Below are 18,712 nucleotides of genomic sequence, written 5' to 3' on the forward strand. Positions count from 1 at the left end.
TTAAAGGACAAATGCCTGGGATTTTATTGCTGATCAAAGTGGATTTCAGAGGGAAGGGGAGCTGAAAAGCGGCGGGTGGGACAGGCGGGTATGTAGTCTTCCCCTGAAGTCCAGCTATCTCCAGCCAGATTCGTCTCAGAAGTTATGCCTCAAGCTGTCCCTCTGAAGACAAGCTGCTTCTCTCTGACATCCGGCCATGGTCGTCCCCTCATCCAGCTGCTTCTCCTCTCTGCCAGATGACTCTGGGGTCTTTCTAGGCACAGGATGAGGCAGGGCAGAGCCATGGGTGGCTTAGGAAAAGGCAACATTCAACTGGAAAAACATGGATAGAAGTTCTCACTTTGGGCCATGGTTTCAGGCTTTTTGGCTTGAGGGTGGGGTTTCACCGGGGACCCGCCCTTTTCTACCTAGCATTTATCTGCCCCCTGTCCCTGTGCACTGCCTTTGTGGCAGAAAAAGGAGAGTGGGAGTTGATTCCTCTCTTTCTCTAAAATTCTGAGCTAACATTTGGGAGCCGTCTACAGTATTCAGGTATGAATTTTCTCTCTGGGGGAGCGCAATCGTTTTCCTAGCGCAGTGTGCTCTTAATTGCTCCTTTAATACCTCTTTTGTGCCTTTTTAGCGCGAAAAGTGTATGGGAAGACCAGGTGCTCGTTAGCGGCTCGGTTAGAACTGCATTGCCCACAATGCCCCAGGGAACATTTGTAGCTCGAGAACTACATTACCCAAAATGCCGAGCGGTGGCAAGAGGGGGATTAGCTTCCACTCCGATTTCAAAGATCCAGTTTACCCACTCTACAGCCCAGATATAGTTACTTATTTCCCCTTTCCAGCCAGAGACTTCCGTTCCCTGCTGGAACTTCCGATCCCATTCTTCTCTCGGTGGGAATGCTTGTTGGGGGGAAAAAGAAACGCAATAGATAAAGCGGGACGCATGCGCTCCCGGCACAGGCTTCGATTGTGAGGAAGGCCGGCTAGTCTCCGAGCTCATCCCGCCTTGCGCATGCGGAGAAGGTAAACCAACGCCCCGAGTTGAGGCGCGGGTTTGGTGGCGCGTTTCAGCGAAGTCGCAAGTGAAGGATAGCAGTGGCCTGAGAAAGGTGAGTGCGGGCCGAGGTCGGAATGCAGGGCAGCGCACGGGAAGGGGAGACAGCAGCCGCTGCAGGCGGCACCAGGCAGAGCCGCGAGGCCTGGAGAGTCCGAGTGGGGAGGGGTCTGCGCGCCCAGCGGGCGAAACAAACCCGGGACCCGGATCCTCGTTGCTATGCAACCGGGGGCATCGTTTCCAGGCAACCCGGGAGGCGCACGTTTCCGGGGAGAAGAGGGTTGCAGCGAGGTTCCGAGGTCCCGCGGAGGTGGAGTGGCTCCCGGGCATGGGGACCAGGCCAGCGCCAAGCCCGAGTCCCCGAGCCCCGACCCATGGCCCAGCCTCCTGCAGCCTCGGCTCCAGCCCTTCGGGGGGCCCCGAACTCATGGGTCGCGCCACGTTCCTTGCCAGCGACGCTGCTCCTCAGCGCTTGGCAGGGGACGCGCCGTTCGAAATAGCACATGCCACTGACACCCTGTCTCCGGGAGGCTGCGCCCTGGTTAGGGCGCGGAGCGGCAGGGAAGCTGCCCCTTTGCCGTCGCCCTGCCCCCAAACAGTTGCTGGGCAGCAGCTGTCAGGGGTTTAGTGGGAGCTGCCCCCAACCTGCCAGGGCGCTGACTTCATTCTCTGCAGTGGCGGCGTCACCCTGTTTAGGACCTTCCTTTAGACTCAGCTGTGCTTCTCGTGTGGCTGCTGTATATTTGGATCTACTGTTAAAATAACCTCCCTCCTCACCTCTCCGTGGCTTTCTCGTTCTGCCCTCACGGTTTCTTGGCAGGTTGCTAATATTCATTTAACAAGCATTTATTAGTCATCTTTCCTGCTAGGCGCTGGGGATTCCAAGATGTCAAGTCTAACCGGGAGTCGCTCGGTCTAATGGGAAAGGCAGGTTGATAAACTGCTAAATTATGCTACGATATATAGTCAGTGGTAATGTGTGTGCTGCAACATTTCTATAGATGTTTAGTTTACAAAGCTCTTGCTGCAGAAATAACTCCTTACAGCAACTCTTCATCTGGCTTCACTCCCTTTTACGTTTGAGGAGACTGCAACTCAGGCAGGTTAAGTAACAGGCGTAAAGGCAGTAGCTTCTAGTCCGTGGCACACTTGAGCCTGGGACGGAAGTCAAGGGTCCTTTGTACGCTGCTGCACTTTTGAAGCTTTGCTTAGACTTTTCCCTGAGCTGCTGGCTATGCATTAGAAATTCCTAGGGAGCTTTGCAAAACAAAGGGCTGAGTCCCTCTCTGGAAGAGTCTGAGTGAGTAGCCCTGGGTGGGGCAGACGTCCTTGTTTAACAGGCTGCACAGGCAGTTCCAATGGGCAGCCAAAGTTGAGAACCGCCGCTCCTTAGGGGCAGCTATGAGCAGCGGCGGGACAGTCAGAGCCGGTAGAGGGCACTTTTTGCCGCCCCTCCTGCCACCTGGTGATTCATAGCATGAAATGAAAGTAACAAAAGGAAAGAGAAGAGGAGGAAGGAGCCTTGATTGGGAGCGGGGCGCGAAATGCCCCATCCTAACCCTTGTAGCAAACCACAGCTAAACATAAGCAGTGGCGCCTTCTCACCAACACAGTAAGTAGAGCTGTTTCCCCAGCCAGGCTGGGCTCTCCACACCCACCTGAGCCATATTGCAGCTGCCGAACAGAAGTGGCAGGTTTTGTCTCTCACCTTTTGCTGTCCTCTCATACCTCTTGGTACAAAACCATGGCCTGTAAGCCCAGAAGGCAGATGATCTCCTGGTATGTGTTCCCTCGGAGGAGTCTGGATGTCCGTCCACTTTGAGCTTGTTGGTGAACTTCAGCTCCATGAGAGCAGGGACTATGTCCTATCAAGGCAGCATGCGGGTATGGGACAAGCAAAAGGGCAAGATTGAGATCCTGGGTACTGGAGTCAAGTCCCAGCTCTGCTGTGTGATCTTGGATAAGTCACTCAACCTCTCTAAGCCATACTTTTCTGAGTAAGATGAAGAGGGTAATAATACCTTAAAAGATTGTTGTTAGAATTAAACGAAGTGATGAAACAATAAGCACTTTGTGAATTATAAAGCACCACACAAAAATTATTATATGTATACGTATAGATATGTATAAAATTTGTATTATTATGAGTTGTTACTGAGTGCCTATTATTTGTCTGAAGCCAGGCATTGCAGAAGGTGAAGAAGTTTTAAGACATGCTTCCTCATCTTAGAGGCTGAGACTGTTTCCATGCCTTTAGTAAAACTATTTGATTAGGCCAAAGTGAGGAGGCCTAATAGCAGTGAGTCCATACTGCCTGAGATTCACCTGGAAAAAAATGAGAAGGAATCCTGTTAAAGAAAACAGTTTGAAAAAGCAGACCAGCCAGGCAGTCTCTGCACTCATTATTTCCAAAGGATACACTACGCAATCCTGTTAGATTTGGTTTCTGCTGCACTTCAGAACATCGGTCCGCATGACGATGCCAGCCTCACTGTAGAGGGCTTATTTCAAGGTCTCCTAGCTCCCCTTAACTGGGGCAGACAGGCACTGGAGAGTTGGGGCTGGCACAGAACAAGGCAGGCTGCTGTGGGAGGAGCAGCTCATGGCACCCTGACCTCCTAGGGCTGAGGAAATGACATTTGATCCCTGCTGGTGGAGGTCCTTGGATAAAGGATCCAACCCAAGATAGCAACCCTGCTCTTTAAGTCCCCAACATGGTTATGACCCAGATAGCTCAGGAACTGACCTGTGCTTTCCTCATCTGCGACCACTGGCAGGCAGGAACCATCTGGTTCTTGATTTGTGCCAAACAGAGTAGAAGGCTTTCCCAGCCTGAGAGCCTTCTACATGAATTGCATGTTTTTCAGCATTGCTTGACCCTCCAGGCTTCTGGAAGGGCTTAGAGCAACTGTTCCTGGGCCAAAAAGTACCCTAAATGTAGTATTTTTAGAACCCTTTCCTAGACTCTCCTCCTTCCCCCTAAGCAAGACTAGGACATCCTTCTCTTCCGTCTCATCCATCCCTCCTGGCTCTGGATTTATGGTCAACTCCCTGAGTGCATGTGTAACTGCAAAAACTTCAAAAAGCTGACTGCCCCTACCTCAGGGGCATGGCTTAACCTCTGATCATCAGATCTGAATCATGAAAACTCCTGGAGCTACAGGTTCATTTCTGAGCCTGGAGGGGAACAGGGAATTTGCTGGCACTGTCTGACATTTCTCAAGCACAGTGGCAAGTAGAAGTTGAACTTGTGTACTTTTTCTTGGCTGATCCTTACCTGCTTCAATGAGTTGGCACTTGTTGGGTCTTAACTTGTCTGTGGCATTGTGTTACAAGACCAGAGCACAAAGCACAAAGTTGTTAGGTAATTTTCACCAGTAATTCACTGAGATGATTGGTAGATGCCAAGTTTATTTTAACTCATGAATAATCTGTTGTGTGACTTTTTTTTTTAAGCGTCTTGCTCTTTCGCCCAGGATAGGGTACAGTGACATGATCATAGCTCACTGCAGCCATGACCTCCTGGGCTCAAGTGATCCTCCCCCCTCAGCCTCCCAAATAGCTGGGAGTACAGGCACATACCACCACACCTGACTAATTTATTTATTTATTTATTTTGTAGAGACAGGGTCTCCCTATGTTGCCCAGGCTGCTCCCAAACTCCTGGGCTCAAGCAATCCTCCCACCTCAGCCTCCCAAAGTGTTGGGATTACAGGAGTGAGCCACTGTGCCTGGCCCGTATGACTTTCTAAATCACTTCTGAGACTTAGTTGGAGACAGTACAGCAGAGTTGTTGTGTGTGAGGGATCCAATGTCAGAAGTACCTGAATTCAAATGCTGATTTCCCCAGTTACTACTTAAGCTGCCTCAATTACTTCAGTAAAATTGGGGATGATAGCAGCACCTACCTGATGGGCTGTTGTGACAATTAAATGAGTGAGGTGGTGCATGGCAAGACCTAGCTGAATGTTAGCTTTTTATTAATGGTATCTTTCTTTAAAGGTTGTTCATTATACCCTTGCCCACTGTCCTCACCCATTTTCTGCTTGCTATAACAGAATACCACTGACTGCGTAGTTTATAATGAACAGTAATTCATTAGGGTCACAGTTCCAGAGGCTGGGAAGTCTAAGGACATGGCGCTGGCATCTGGCAAGGGTCATCCTATGGCAGAAGGCAGAACCCAGCACATGAGACAGAGACAGGAAATCAGGCCAAAGTCATCCTTTTTATCAGGAACTCCATTCCTGGGATAACTAATCCACTCCCAAGATAATGGCATTAATCCATTCATGAGGGCTGAACACTCATAACCTGATCACCTCTTAAAGGTCCCACCTTTTAATGCCATCATCATGGCAATTAAATTTCTTTTTTTTTTTTTTTGGCAGAGAAGGGGTCAAACTATTTTACTGAGGGGAATGGGGTGTCAACGAAGTACTTAGGACCATGAGATCTAACATCCTTGGCTGGACTGGGAGATCCCAGGCTCTGCAGGAGGTGCAAGAACAGTTAAATTTCAACATGAGTTTTGCTCTTCAAACCATAGCACCTCCATGGAGGGTGGGGAGGTGAGGTCACTCTGTATCAGTGGTTCTCAACTTCATCCAGTGGAACTGCCTAGGGAGCTTTTGCAGAACTAAGGCTAGGCCACGCCCAGACAATGACACCAGAACCTCTGGGCTGGGGACACAGACATCAGTACTTGTGAAGCTTCCAGGTAATTCCAGTGAGCAGCCATGGTTGAGACCCACAATATAACTTGACTCCTAATGAAGATGGGTGGAAGCAGAAGCTTGGGTTCAAATCCTGGCCTTTCTGTGTAGCCCAGTGACCATGGGAAAATGCTTAACTTCTGAGTCGCAGTTTCTTCTCATCTGTACCAGTAGGGGCGAGGAGGATAAAAAGCCACCTCACATGATGGTCCTGCAGAGAAGATGACATATGTGCAGTTATTCTTGTTTGAGCACATAACTGAGCACTTTTCTTTATACCATTATATGGCAGTAATCCTACTTGTGTGCTATTTTTAAGTTGTTTTTTATACCAGCTGTATCTTAAGTAGATTATAAGCTCCTTGGGACAGAGACTTTATAGAGTCTTATAATTCTTCTATGCCTATAGCACCTAAGATACAGGGACAGGCCTTCAGATTTTTAGAACTGGCACAAACCTTAGAGAGATCTTCTCGCCAACTCTAAAGTGTTGAGTAATACTTGCTGGTTAATTAACATGCAAGTGGTAAAGAACGTGAAAGAGGAACCTGTGAGTCAGATGGTTGTGCCCAGCTTCAATTGGAAGTCCCAGTCCTTCCTCTCCCAGCTAACAGCACTTTCTTTCCAGGGTTAGCTTGGTGCTTGCTTGGGGTAGCGGTGGAGAAGGATGCTGGGATAATCAGAGCTGAGAGGGTGAGTGTGTCTGCCATGGCATTCAGCTCACGCTGTGCTTCTCTCCTGGCAGACCCAGTCATGGCAGCCTCCAGCATCAGTTCACCATGGGGAAAGCATCTGTTCAAAGCCATCCTGATGGTCCTAGTGGCCCTCATCCTCCTCCACTCAGCATTGGCCCAGTCCCATCGAGACTTTGCACCACCAGGCCAACAGAAGAGAGAGGCCCCAGTTGATGTCTTGACCCAGATAGGTCGATCTGTGCGAGGGACACTGGATGCCTGGATTGGGCCAGAGACCATGCACCTGGTGTCAGAGGTAAGGAAGGTAGTCCCTGTGTGACTACATACATTAAGGAAAAATAAAAGAGAGAGGTTGGTAATGGCCACCTCATCTTAGTTCCACATCCTCTCTGCTGCAGACAGCCCCAAATTCCACAAAAAGAAGCCACACAGCAACTGTCTTTGAATTCCTCGTTATTTGATTCCTCTCCTAGGGCCTTTTAGCTCCACCCCTATCCTTTCCTGGCTCCTGCCCTTTCCTTGCCAGAAAGGCTGGGAAATGAGCCATCTTTATACACCCATGTTACTGGGTGACTGTAGAGTCTCACTTTGGTCTAAATCTGACCTAGAATCTCGAAATGGCAAAATATCTAGTCCTGAATCCATTCCTTCACCTGTAGAAGTGGGCTGAGCTTATTGGGAGCCTAAGGCAGGGTTATCTTTTTTACCTAGTGGCATCCCAAGCGTGGTATCACATACTTTTGATAGGCTGGATTGAAGGGCTGAGACAATCATTTATTAAATCCATAATATAGTGTAGCTGATAGACTCCTTTTTCACTGGAACATCCTATCCCTTTACAGATGTTCTCCACGCACCTTCCTGACTCCCTGGACGGCTAGCAGGCCTCCAGTTTTATAGGATGACGACTGAAAGTATTCGATTGTCTCCGTCATTCACGCACAAGTACACCTACTACTCCCTCCAAAGTATCCCAGCAAAGCAGTTAAATTATGTCCCAGATGCCCTGGTTTCCGGTTCAGGAAGGAGAGACAGCCTGTTGGCCATCCCTGTGCACTAGAAGGTGAATGTGGAAGGGACCCCTCAGCCAGGCCCAAGGCCCCTACCCTCTGACCCAGGCCTGTCACCACTGGGTGAGAAACAGGTCTGAGACATTCCTGCAGTTCTTGCCTGGACAGTAGTGATCAGGTGTGAAGGCGAGGACCGTTGTTCATTATGAACTCATCTCACTCCATGCTCTTTCCACAGTCTTCGTCCCAAGTGTTGTGGGCCATCTCATCAGCCATTTCTGTGGCCTTCTTTGCTCTGTCTGGGATCACCGCACAGCTGCTGAATGCCTTGGGGCTAGCTGGTGAGTGTTCGAGTGCTGGGTAGTCAGCCAGAGCTTTGCCTGTACTTTCCTACTTGTGGGAGTTCATCTTTGTCAGGGTCTAGCCTTTTCCCCAAGCTGCTTAACCCTTCCCAGGATTCTGCAGAGACATGGCCAAAGAGCAAGCCAAGAACTACCATGGCCACGTGTGGTGGCTCCCGCCTGTAATCCCAGCACTTTGGGAGGTCAAGGCAGGAGGGTCACTTGAGGCCGGAAGTTTGAGACCAGCCTGGGCAATATAATGAGACCTCGTCTCTATAAAAAATTAGCCAAGCATAGTGGCATGTGTCTGTTGTCCCAGCAACTTGGGAGCTGAGGTGGGAGGATCACTTGAGCCCAGGAGGTGGAGATTGCAGTGAGCTGGGATCACGCCACTGCACTCCAGCCTGGGCGACAGAGCAAGACCCTGTCCCACCCAGACCCCCTAAAAAAGAACTTCCACCACCACGTGCCAGTTGTTCACTTCCTATCAGGCATCGTGCTGAGCTGTAGTATCTCATTTAATTGCCAGCCACAGTACAGGGAGGCAGTAGAATTGTTTCCATTTAGTAAATGAAACTGCAGCTCAACAGAAGCAAGTAATCTACTCCAGGCCTCACAGCTAGCAAGAAACAGAGCTGAGATTCCAACCCATATCACTCTGAGTCTGTGAGAACAGCTTATTCCTTTGCAATGTGGCTAGCACCTCCCACCCTTTTAGCTCTTGCCTCGCTCTCCCCTCACCACTTCTCCAGGTTGGCTGACTCTGTGACTCTCTTGGCTTCCAGGTGATTACCTCGCCCAGGGCCTGAAGCTCAGCCCTGGCCAGGTCCAGACCTTCCTGCTGTGGGGAGCAGGGGCCCTGGTCGTCTACTGGCTGCTGTCTCTGCTCCTCGGCTTGGTCTTGGCCTTGCTGGGGCGGATCCTGTGGGGCCTAAAGCTTGTCATCTTCCTGGCCGGCTTTGTGGCCCTGATGAGGTCGGTGCCTGACCCTTCCACCCGGGCCCTGCTACTCCTGGCCTTGCTGATCCTCTACGCCCTGCTGAGCCGGCTCACTGGCTCCCGAGCCTCTGGGGCCCAACTCGAGGCGAAGGTGCGAGGGCTGGAACGCCAGGTGGAGGAGCTGCGCTGGCGCCAGAGGCGAGCGGCCAAGGGGGCCCGCAGTGTGGAGGAGGAGTGAGCCAGATTCCCCACACACCGCCAGTGTCATACCAAAGAGCTGAGCTGCTTCGGGGCCATGCAGCCCTCCTGCCAGCCCCCTACCCTTTTCTTGCCCTGCCTCTGAACCTTCAGAACCTTGACCCCTGCCCCAGCCCCACTAGCCAGGAGAAACAGAGAAAGGCCATTCCCCCTGCCAGTCCTTGCGGCCCTGTCTTCTGAGGTTCTCTGTCTGGGGTTGGCTCTCTTAACCCTTTCTCTGCTCCCAGCCTGCCTCACCAGGGAAGGTTGGAGGGGCCTCCCTCTGGCTTCTGCATCTGCGCCAGCAAACATATCACTGCCATTGGTCTCTCATGACTTAACTGGCTTCCCTCTGCTGCTGCCTTGGCTTCCTCCTAATGCTCGTGCTCTCCTGTCCTTCTGAAGTTGCTCCTTGGCCAAATCTCCAGCTCCCTTCTTGTTTTCCTCATCCTCCTACCCTGTACTCCCACCAAACCATGGTCCTTTAAGGCACGCTCCTGTCCTCTTCATTGCCCAGCAGTGGGGAGGGGCAGGGGTAATGGGACCTGAGGATAAAGGGTGAGGAAACGGGGTCCCCTGAGGCCTGTGGGGGCTGGAGGGGAGGAGGATGTACCTTGTGTCTCTTTCAAGTGCCTTAATCCGAGCCAGCAGGGCCCTCTGCTTGCCCGTTGCCATACTGTATGTAGGAAAGTGCTCTGTGGCTGCTTTGTGTCAAGAAAAGAGCAGTCACTCTCAGAATCTTGATTCCCCATCAGCCAAAGCAAAAGATGGCTGCTGCTTTGTAGGCATGTGCCTGCAAGTGAGGCCTTGCTGGGCATTATATGCCCTGTGGGGGTTTCAGAGACCCTGAAGGAGGAAGGAGGACCCACCTCCTTGTCTGCACAACTGCATGCACTTCTCTCCCCATCGCTCCACAACCTGAAGCCGAGAAGGAGTTGCTGACAAGCACCCACCCTGGCAGCCCAGGAGGAACACAGGCAGCTCCTTTCCCTTCATGTGGTCTGCAGAGAGCAGGGTGAGCTGCCAGCTGCCCCTCTCCACCAGGGTGCCCTGTCTTGGTGGTTACGGGCCACTTTTCCTTGGAGGCTTTGGTGGAGGTGGATGTCCTTCTCTGCCAGGCCTGGCACATGATGTGAAAAATAAATGCCCAATTCTTACTGTTCAGGTTTGATGTGGAATCAGAGCTGCAGTGATACATATTTTTTATCAGTGCTTGGTTGGTTTAAAATAAAGTGCACGCTATTTTATTATCTTGTTCTGAATAAAATGTATTTACTCCAAGTCTGGATTGCTTCCATGTCTCCTCTACTGCTAAACCCATTTCTGTAGTGCAGCTCCGCCTCCTGACTTCTCCCTGTGGGGGCAGTGTGAGGCTGGCAGAAGGGAGAGCTGAAAAGGCAGGCTAGTACCAGGTACCCTTCCCTCCAGGGGCACAAGGAATGAGGAAGGCGTGCCTCCATTACAAAACATAGGAACGACCGGCACTGCTGGAAATGTGTGTGCTTGCTGGGCAGAGGGGACACCCCTTCTCTGCGGTGTGCTGAGGTGGGTGGGCAGCCTGGAGAAGACTTGCCTGCCCTCCCCTTCACCACCCACTTGAGGACTTTCCTGTGCCAAGGTTTCCAGGTGGCCCACAGGCTGGACCAATTTTGCAGAGGGCCTCAGACATAACGTTTTTCTTTGTAAGTTGCCCAGGGCATGAGAGTGTGCAGCTGGGGCCCCTGCTCTGGGCCTGTCCCCAAACTGGCTGGTAGGCAACGCTGGGTCAGGACCCTTGAGGCCGTCCTTGGAGTGCTGGGCAACCCTCCTAAGCTCTGCCGGACACTCCCCAGGTGGAGCTGGTCAAGAGACTAGAGCTGCTTGTACCTAGAACCCTTCCTCCACGGCGGTGGCCTGGCTCTGTCAGGGCAGCTCAGGTGGTTGGCATCTGGCCCCGTTTGACCCCCTCCCTCCTTTCCTGTCCCTGCAGCTCCCATCACATATGTCCCTGAATTCTGGTTCTGATTCAGGTGTCAGATGCCTTCACAGGTGAGCTGCTTGTGGGGGTGGGTGAGGCAGAGAAAGTGGCTTTTTCTTCCCTGGTCAGAAGCTTCCGTGAGGCAGCCACACAGAACTCACCGCGTCCCTCCTGGCAGAGGCGGCCGTCCTCTGTTGCTTCCAGGGATGTGGCCCTCTTCCCGACCTCGGTCGCCTGAGCGCGCAGGGGTTGGGGATCCGTAGGGCACTAGGACCCGGCGGGGCGGAGGGGGCAGCCCATGTGCTGCGATTCGCTCCCTCCCACCCCACTGCTCCCGCTCCATTGTCTGGGAACTGCAGCCGCCGGGCGGGCGGCGGCGGCGGCGGCGGCCGGGACCCAGCGGGCCAGATGGGGCCGGCACGGAGCGGGTGCGGGAGATGCCGGGCGGGACCGGGGCTACCTGAGCCGACCGCCTCGTCCCCGCCTTCTGTGGGAAGGATGTGCGCGCGGATGGCCGGGCGCGCGGCAGCGGCCCCTCGGGGGCCCTACGGCCCCTGGCTTTCCCTCCTGGTGGCCCTCGCCCTGGACGTCGTGAGAGGTCAGCGGGAGGGGAGGGGAGGGGAGGGGAGGGGAGGGCCGGGGCGAGGGGCGGCCAGGCCTGGCCGTGTGGGAGCGAGTGATGCCTGGGAGCCACCAACCTTTGGGTTCAGGGACTGAACCCTGAGCGGGGTCGCCCCGCAGCGCCCTGAAGGTCGGAGAGGTCTTGCCCTCGGGAACCTGCCCCCAGCCACTCGCTCCTAAGGCTTCCTTCACCTTGCACGACCCGGCAACTCCTTCCTGACCCGGGGCAGTCCGGCGCAGGGGCTTCCCCGTCCCGCACCTTCTGCGAGGAGCCCCTCAGCCCGGGCATCGAACCCGGCGGCCCCGGTCCCGGGCGCACTAGCGTCATCCCCACTCCCTCATCTGTGGTCTGTAGCGCTGCACCCTCCTAGCCTCCTTCCGCCGCCACCAACCCACCCCCCTCGGGAGTGGAAAGCAGCCCCTTTGCCTGGGACCTGCAAGAGACGCAAGCCCTCCCTCCCCCTTCCCCCCAGGACTCCCTGACCTTGGCGTCTCCAGGGATGGCCGCATCCTTGTCTTCCAGAGCCCTTGAGAGGATTTCTGTCACTGCGGGAAAGGGCAGCAACTTCCCTGTGCTTCGGGGTGGGGGTCGGACTCCCTTGGCCTGGGCTAGGTGGGCTGTGGTTGCAAGGCAAAGGATGCCACAGAAGACAGGGGGACAGTGAAACATTCTCTGCCCTCCTCCCCACCGAGAGAGCCGAGCGCTGGGTGATGGGAGTCCGTGGGAGTCGGGCTAAGAGCATCTTGTAATTATGGAGGCAATGGAGTAGGAGGCGAACCTGAAGCCAGTGGCTGCCCCCAGGGAGCAGTGGTCACTTGTTACGCTTGGGGCAGGGGGCAGGGAGAGCCTCTCAGTCATGCTCCTTGGTGGGGAGGGCCAGGAAGGAGGTTGAAACCGATTCCCCCACCCCCATCCACAGTCCAGCTGTGGGGCTGAGAGGGAGCTAGCTGTGGGGTTGCTTTCAGCCACCTGCTCCCAGCCCCGAGGGACCCGGTGGGGAGAGGAGGAAAACCTTGTCAAATCCATTATGCAGCAGCAATAATGCCTCCTCCCTCCAGACAGCACTCCACAGTTTACACAGCCCTGTCCTGTCCACAGTGCCACCTAATGCTCCTGCCCCTTTTACAAGTGAGGAAACAGGCTTCAAAATGTTAATGCCTGACCCAAGTTTCATCAATTTAAATTCAGGTCTCCAGTCTCCCAGGAAATCCTCTCTAGGGAGCGCTTCCTAGTTTGGGGGAATTCCAGGATGAGCAAGACAGGGTCCCTTGTTGATAGGAAGATTACTAATTCAGAGGAGGCACCCAGGGTTGCAAAAGACAGGAGACTGGTGGGAAGGTGAGTAACCAAGGAGGGCTTCCTTCATAAGGAAGCAGTATTCACTCATGGCCCTGAATGAGGAGGGAGGTGCGCTCCAGGGCATGAAGTCTGCAGGGTGCACCGTGGCAGTGGAGAGTGGAGAGAGAGGTGGCAGGTGGAGACGCCGGATGATCTAGTGGCTAATACCTGGGATGGGCTCCCAGCTCCTTCACTCTCCAGCTGTGGAACCACAGGCAAATACCTTAACCTCTCCGCCTCATTTTCTACATCCACCAAATGGGATTCATCATAATAGAACCTGGTTCACAGAATTATTAGAAAGACTCAAAGAGTTCATACACGTACAGTATTTAAATTCTCACCTGCATATAGCATTCACAAAATGCTAATTATTATTGTTAGTGCTCATAGTTAGAGCAAACCAGTACGGCCTTAGTGGTCTTTTGTCCTTCTGATGATTGACTATTTTGACTGTCTTCCCCAGGATCCTGGTCCCCACCCCACCCCCAGGGCAAGCAAGTGCCTTCACAGACCTCATCAGCACCTTCCGCACCCGCCCATTCCATACTTGCACTCGATACCAGTCAGTTCAGGGAAGAAGGGAGCAAGCTTGGAAAGATGGTACAGGTTGCCATGACAATCAAGGGGGAGGAGGGGTGGATGCCCAGCAAAGCCTGGCCAAGGATTCAGGGCAGAGAAAGCTCACTTCATTACCATCTTTTACTACACTGGCCCAGTCTGTGGACGGTTGCACCCCAGAAGTGCCTTGGTATCAGAGGCGAGTAGATGGAGGGCAGGAGTTGGGGAAAAGGAGACATTAAGAAGGCTGTTGGAGAGAAGGCCAAGGTCTGTGGAAAATAGAAGGAATGGCTGGGAAGCATCTCGTCCTGGACTCAGATTCGGATCCTGGCCTTGCTACATACTACCTGTGTGAGGCTCTTTAAGCCTCAGTGACCTCATCTGTGAAATGGTGCTGAGAGGGGAAGGGACATTTACAGCCCTTTTCTCCCTCCCCTGCCCACAACTACTGTGCTCCAGCATGGTGCTCAGGTCAGCCCCTGCCAGCTCTGGAGCTGTCATCATCTCTCCCTCTTATGCCTCTTCAGTGGACTGTGGCCAGGCTCCCCTGGACCCTGTCTACCTGCCGGCAGCCCTGGAGCTCCTAGATGCCCCTGAGCACTTCCGTGTGCAGCAGGTGGGCCACTACCCACCTGCCAACTCCTCTCTGAGCTCCCGATCTGAGACCTTTCTGCTCCTACAGCCCTGGCCCAGGGCCCAGCCACTTCTCCGGGCCTCCTACCCACCTTTTGCCACTCAGCAGGTAAGGAGGGGGCACTGGGGACTCTCAGGCTAACAGGACTCAGGGCCTGAGGTCTGCTGGGTATGGCTTGGGAACCTTCCCCAGCCCCGGCTGTGCTCCCCATATTCCAGAGGGGGAAACTGAGGCCCATAAAGGTTCTCTTCTGCCAAGCTGAGATCCCATCTTCCTAGATCTTCCCCCGCAACCTCCTCTTTTGTTAAGCCCTCTCATTCTCCCTCCAGGTGGTCCCCCCTCGAGTCACTGAGCCCCACCAACGGCCAGTCCCATGGGACGTGCGGGCCGTTTCAGTGGAAGCGGCTGTGACTCCAGCAGAGCCCCACGCCCGGGTTCTCTTCCACCTCAAAGGGCAGGATTGGCCACCAGGGTCTGGCAGCCTGCCCTGTGCCCGGCTCCATGCCACACACCCTGCAGGCACTGCTCACCAAGCCTGCCGCTTCCAGGTGAGTAGACAGGCCCCACCTAGGCTGGTCCTGCTGCAGCTGTGTCAGCCGGGTGGTGGGCCCGTGGCAGAGAGGAAACCCCCACTCCTGGGAATTGTGGAGGTTGTGGAACACCCGACTCCATTTCTGCCCCCACTAGCTTTCAGTGCTGTGAAAAGGTTATTTAGGGCCCCAGAGGGAGTTCAGTCCTTGGTGTGTGACTTTGAGTAAGTAACTTAATCTCTCTGAGATTCAGTTTCCTCATCTGAAGAATGGGGTGATAACAATTCCTACCTCATCTGGAGTTGGAGTAAGGAATAAGTGAGATGAATGTAAGGATAGCTTATGGCAGAGTAATCATTCAGCCAGTGTGTTTGCATTATTAGTCGTATTACTTTTATAATTGCTATTTCCACTATTTTGGAGTCTAGCACAGGAATCCATGGGAGAGGCGTCTCTTGAGCTTTAGGATTCTGAGAAGAAGACTGGATTCTAGGCAGGATAGTCCTGGGCTTGGTTAGGGTAAAGTACTGGGATTGGCTTACTTTGTAATGAGACCTATCCCAAGGGCTGAAGAGTGGTCTGCAGACATGCTCTGAAACCTAGACCTGGTTTGAAGCCCCAGCCATGTCGCTGGTTTGCTGTGTCACCCAGGCCACGTCTCTGGCCCATGCTGGGCCTCCCTTTCATGAGCCCCTCCAGCTCTGGGTTTCCTGCCATGGGTGCTGAGAATCCTGTTCCTCACCCTGCGTCCATCCCCATGCCAATTACTGCTGTCATGTCTTTACAGCCATCCCTGGGCGCCTGCGTGGTGGAGCTGGAGCTTCCCTCTCACTGGTTCTCCCAGGCCTCCACCACACGGGCTGAGCTGGCCTACACGCTTGAGCCTGCGGCCGAGGGCCCAGGGGGCTGTGGCTTCGGCGAGGAGAACGACCCTGGGGAGCAGGCCCTCCCAGTGGGGGGTGTGGAGCTGCGCCCAGCAGACCCCCCGCAGTACCAGGAGGTACCTCTGGATGAGGCTGTGACTCTGCGGGTGCCTGATGTGCCAGTGCGGCCCGGCCAGCTCTTTAGTGCTACCCTCCTACTTCGGCACAACTTCACAGCCAGCCTCCTGACCCTGCGGTGAGCACCAGGCCATGGGGATGGGTGAGGGTGGGGACCTCTGTGGGAAGACTGGGGACAGGTACCTGCTTCTCTTGGGGTCCTTGCTGGAATCCTTGACCTCTGCAAAACATGTGTCCACCAAGCTCCTTCCAGGTAAAAAGCCATGATTGTGCTGGTAGGAGCCCACCATGGGCACAGCCCTGGAATTAGAGTCAGAAGTAGGAAGCTGCCCCTCCCCCTGGCACCTCCCTGAGATTCCTTTGTCCAGTGGGGCTAACATGGTCCACCTTCAGGGCAGCTGCAAGGCTCCAGGGAGGGGAACCCACAAAGGGCTTAGAGACTGGAAAATGCAGTACCTCAGCGTGGGCTCTTGCTCCAGTGCTGCAGAGAGGGATATTTGCCCCAATCACGTTCACCTACATGCTCTCCCTCCTTGCCACCCTTGCCACAGGTCTCTAGCCTTTGGACAGAGCCTGCTCTTCCCCATAGGAAGGCCCTGATTCTTTGTGTCCTTTCATGTAATAAGTTCCCCCAAAGCAGCCCCCACCCACCTACCCAGTTCACCTGGCAAGGGCTTACAGAGTATGACTTGCTTCTGGAGTCTAGCGCAGGAATCCATGGGAGAGACATCTCTTAGGCTTTAGGATTCTGAGAAGCCTGAGTTCTAGGCAGGATAGTCCTGGGCTTGGTTAGGGTGAGGCACTGGGACTGGCTCACTTTGTAATGAGACCTTTCCTGAGGATTGAAGAGCTGTCTGCGGACATGCTTTGAAACCTAGACCTGGTTTCAAGCCCTGCCTGGGTTTGTGCATGTCCCATCTCTGTGTCTCCCCATCTCCTACGCCCTCCTATGCTCACTCTTTTTAAGCAGATCTTTCCTAGACACTTACAGCCTGCCAAGCCCTGTGTCTTCACTCTGCAGATCCAAACACGAGCTAGGCCCAGTCCCTATCTGGCAGCAAGGGGCCCCCAGTGGTAGAGAAGGGGGCTGGATGGGCATGAATTGGATTAGAAGGCATGTGGGTGTGTAAGCGCTGAGGGAGGTTCAAAGTGCAGTGGGAGCTTGGGTCAGCGGGTGCAGTAAGGGGGAAATTCATCCCACCACTGGAAAAGCTGTCTAAAGGAAATGGTCTGTGAGTTGTTGGAGGCTTAAAGCATCAGCAGGTAAAGTAAGAAAGGGCAGAGCAGGCTGAAGGCACAGACTGGGCAAAGGCTTGGAGTCATCAATGGGTGCCGTGTGTGGGGGGAACTTGTGTGTAGCTGAAGCAGAGAGTGCATGGAGAGATGTCACAGCCGAAGGTAAGGCTGGACCAGACCCTGGAGGGCCCCCGAATGCCAGGCTAAGCTTTGACCTTATGGGCAGTGGGGAGTCGTAAGTGGCCTTTGGGTTGGGGAGAGCTGTAAGGAGTGAGCCGCACTGAGGCAGGGTCTTTCTGGGTTGAAGGATGGTGAAGAGGAGATTCAGACTGGAGCTAGGGAGGTCATATGGCTTTGGGCCCTTGTCTTTCCCCTTCAATCCAGCCCACAGTTCAGCATCCACCTTGCCAAACTGAGCCTATACCCTCTTCCCCAGGATCAAGGTGAAGAAGGGGCTGCATGTTACAGCCGCCCGCCCAGCCCAGCCCACACTGTGGACTGCCAAGCTGGACCGCTTCAAGGGCTCCAAGCACCACACCACCCTCATCACCTGCCACCGTGCTGGGCTCACAGAGCCAGATTCCAGGTGGGCAATTTCCCTCCACCCAGGGGGCAAGGGAGGGAGGGTTGGTTATAGAATTCAGTTGGGCAGATGTGGGGGCTGCCATGCTGCCTCTAGATCCCCAGGTGAGCAGACCGAAGGACAGACTTTTTCAAGGAAGCAGCACAAAGCAGGCATAATCCATTCCTTCATTCATTCATTCAGCCACTATCTTCCCAGCCCCAGCCATGTGCCAGGCATAGCAAGTGTCTGTGAGTCTTATTCTAAGTGATGCCAACCAATCCTGTGCCCCAGGTAGAGCCCTCATAGCCACTACTCCATCCCCCTGCTTCCACCAAATGGTCCTTTCTCTGGGCCATTCACATTCCCCCAAAAAGCCCAGCTGCAGTTCTGCAGTTGTGAACTCTTCTTATTCATGCCATGAGCCTGGGTCAAGGCCATGGACTCGGTAGCCCCAGTTTGAATTCTGGTTCTGATGCTTTTGGGATGGGCAAAACCTTGGGCAAGCCAGTTAACATTCCCCTACCCAAGCCTCAGTTTCTTCACTTGTGAAATAGGAATAATAATGCATCCCTTAGCATTTTTGAAAATAAAATAAAGTGCTGCATATCAAGAACCCAGGACGGTTCCCAGCACATAGGTTTTTGTTTGATCAAAGGAAGCTTATCATTCAGAGGGTGGAGTGTCTGGTCCTGGGACCTGGAAGTGAATCTCCCGCATGCCACCTCAGTGGCTGTGGAAAGTGGAAGTCTGGGGCAAGCGGGCCCGGGCAGGCAGGGGAGTGAGCCACCTTGCTGGGTGGGAGGTGGTTAAGTGGCTTCATGGATCTTAGGCCAAGAGTGGATCAGAGTTTGGGGTCTGGAGCGAGGATGCTCGGGTTTAGATCCCAGCCTCGCTACTTTTTGCTGTGTGGTCTTAAGCGAGCTACATAACCTCTGTGCCTCAGTTTCCTCCTGTGTAAAATGGGGATAATCATGAATGCAGGAAGTGCTGAGGCCATGCTTGGCAGCTAGCAAGCATTTGGCTTCTCTGTCTCTTTTGGCCAGCAGTCCCCTTGAACTGTCTGAGTTCCTATGGGTGGACTTTGTGGTGGAGAATAGCACTGGTGGGGGCGTAGCGGTCACTCGCCCTGTCACATGGCAGCTGGAGTACCCAGGCCAGGCCCCTGAAGCAGAGAAGGACAAAATGGTGTGGGAAATCCTGGTGTCTGAGCGGGACATCAGAGCCCTTATCCCACTGGCCAAGGTAAGGAGACCTCCATCTCTGCCCAGGAAGGCTGGAGGCCAAGT

At 53.9% G+C, this 18,712-nt stretch overlaps 3 protein-coding genes and 1 long non-coding RNA gene across 9 annotated transcripts in view; 2 read left to right on the plus strand and 2 right to left on the minus strand.

Annotated features, from left to right (window-relative positions):
- On the minus strand, window positions 1–1,434 carry LOC129481967 (uncharacterized). Of its 3 annotated transcripts, none has more exons than XM_055277125.2 (2): window positions 726–1,434; window positions 1–249 (listed from the first exon to the last, which is right to left on the minus strand). In XM_055277125.2, exons 1-2 carry the CDS (start codon window positions 1,373–1,375, stop codon window positions 150–152), a joined length of 750 nt encoding a protein of 249 aa, XP_055133100.2. In that variant the 5' UTR covers window positions 1,376–1,434; the 3' UTR covers window positions 1–149. The 3 variants fall into 3 exon arrangements, with proteins under 3 accessions (XP_055133100.2, XP_055133031.2, XP_055133180.2); XM_055277056.2 differs by having other exon boundaries at window positions 1–253; XM_055277205.2 differs by having other exon boundaries at window positions 1–312.
- Window positions 403–10,263, plus strand: TMEM109 (transmembrane protein 109). 3 transcript variants are annotated; one of them, XM_055277548.2, is made up of 4 exons: window positions 403–531; window positions 6,506–6,750; window positions 7,704–7,806; window positions 8,592–10,263. In XM_055277548.2, exons 2-4 carry the CDS (start codon window positions 6,514–6,516, stop codon window positions 8,981–8,983), a joined length of 732 nt encoding a protein of 243 aa, XP_055133523.1. In that variant the 5' UTR covers window positions 403–531; window positions 6,506–6,513; the 3' UTR covers window positions 8,984–10,263. The 3 variants fall into 3 exon arrangements, with proteins under 3 accessions (XP_055133523.1, XP_055133354.1, XP_055133437.1); XM_055277379.2 differs by lacking the exon at window positions 403–531 and adding an exon at window positions 728–1,100; XM_055277462.2 differs by lacking the exon at window positions 403–531 and adding an exon at window positions 2,186–2,657.
- LOC134735835 (uncharacterized) lies at window positions 5,005–12,327 on the minus strand. Its single transcript, XR_010119367.1, has 2 exons — window positions 12,045–12,327; window positions 5,005–5,971 (listed from the first exon to the last, which is right to left on the minus strand). It is a non-coding gene; the product is annotated as an uncharacterized lncRNA (long non-coding RNA).
- Window positions 11,267–18,712, plus strand: part of TMEM132A (transmembrane protein 132A) — a 12,682-nt gene continuing 5,236 nt past the window's right edge. The window contains exons 1-6 of one of the 2 annotated variants that reach the window (XM_055276895.2): window positions 11,267–11,537; window positions 13,988–14,202; window positions 14,424–14,642; window positions 15,412–15,743; window positions 17,298–17,447; window positions 18,470–18,668. In XM_055276895.2, coding sequence (XP_055132870.2) covers window positions 11,348–11,537; window positions 13,988–14,202; window positions 14,424–14,642; window positions 15,412–15,743; window positions 17,298–17,447; window positions 18,470–18,668 — 1,305 coding nt within the window. In that variant the 5' untranslated portion in view covers window positions 11,267–11,347. The remainder of the gene's footprint in view (window positions 11,538–13,987; window positions 14,203–14,423; window positions 14,643–15,411; window positions 15,744–17,297; window positions 17,448–18,469; window positions 18,669–18,712) is intronic. The other variant, XM_055276943.2, reaches the window with a different exon arrangement.

This window comes from Symphalangus syndactylus, chromosome 1, assembly GCF_028878055.3.
Source record: "Symphalangus syndactylus isolate Jambi chromosome 1, NHGRI_mSymSyn1-v2.1_pri, whole genome shotgun sequence".
Classification (NCBI taxonomy): Eukaryota; Metazoa; Chordata; class Mammalia; order Primates; family Hylobatidae; genus Symphalangus; species Symphalangus syndactylus.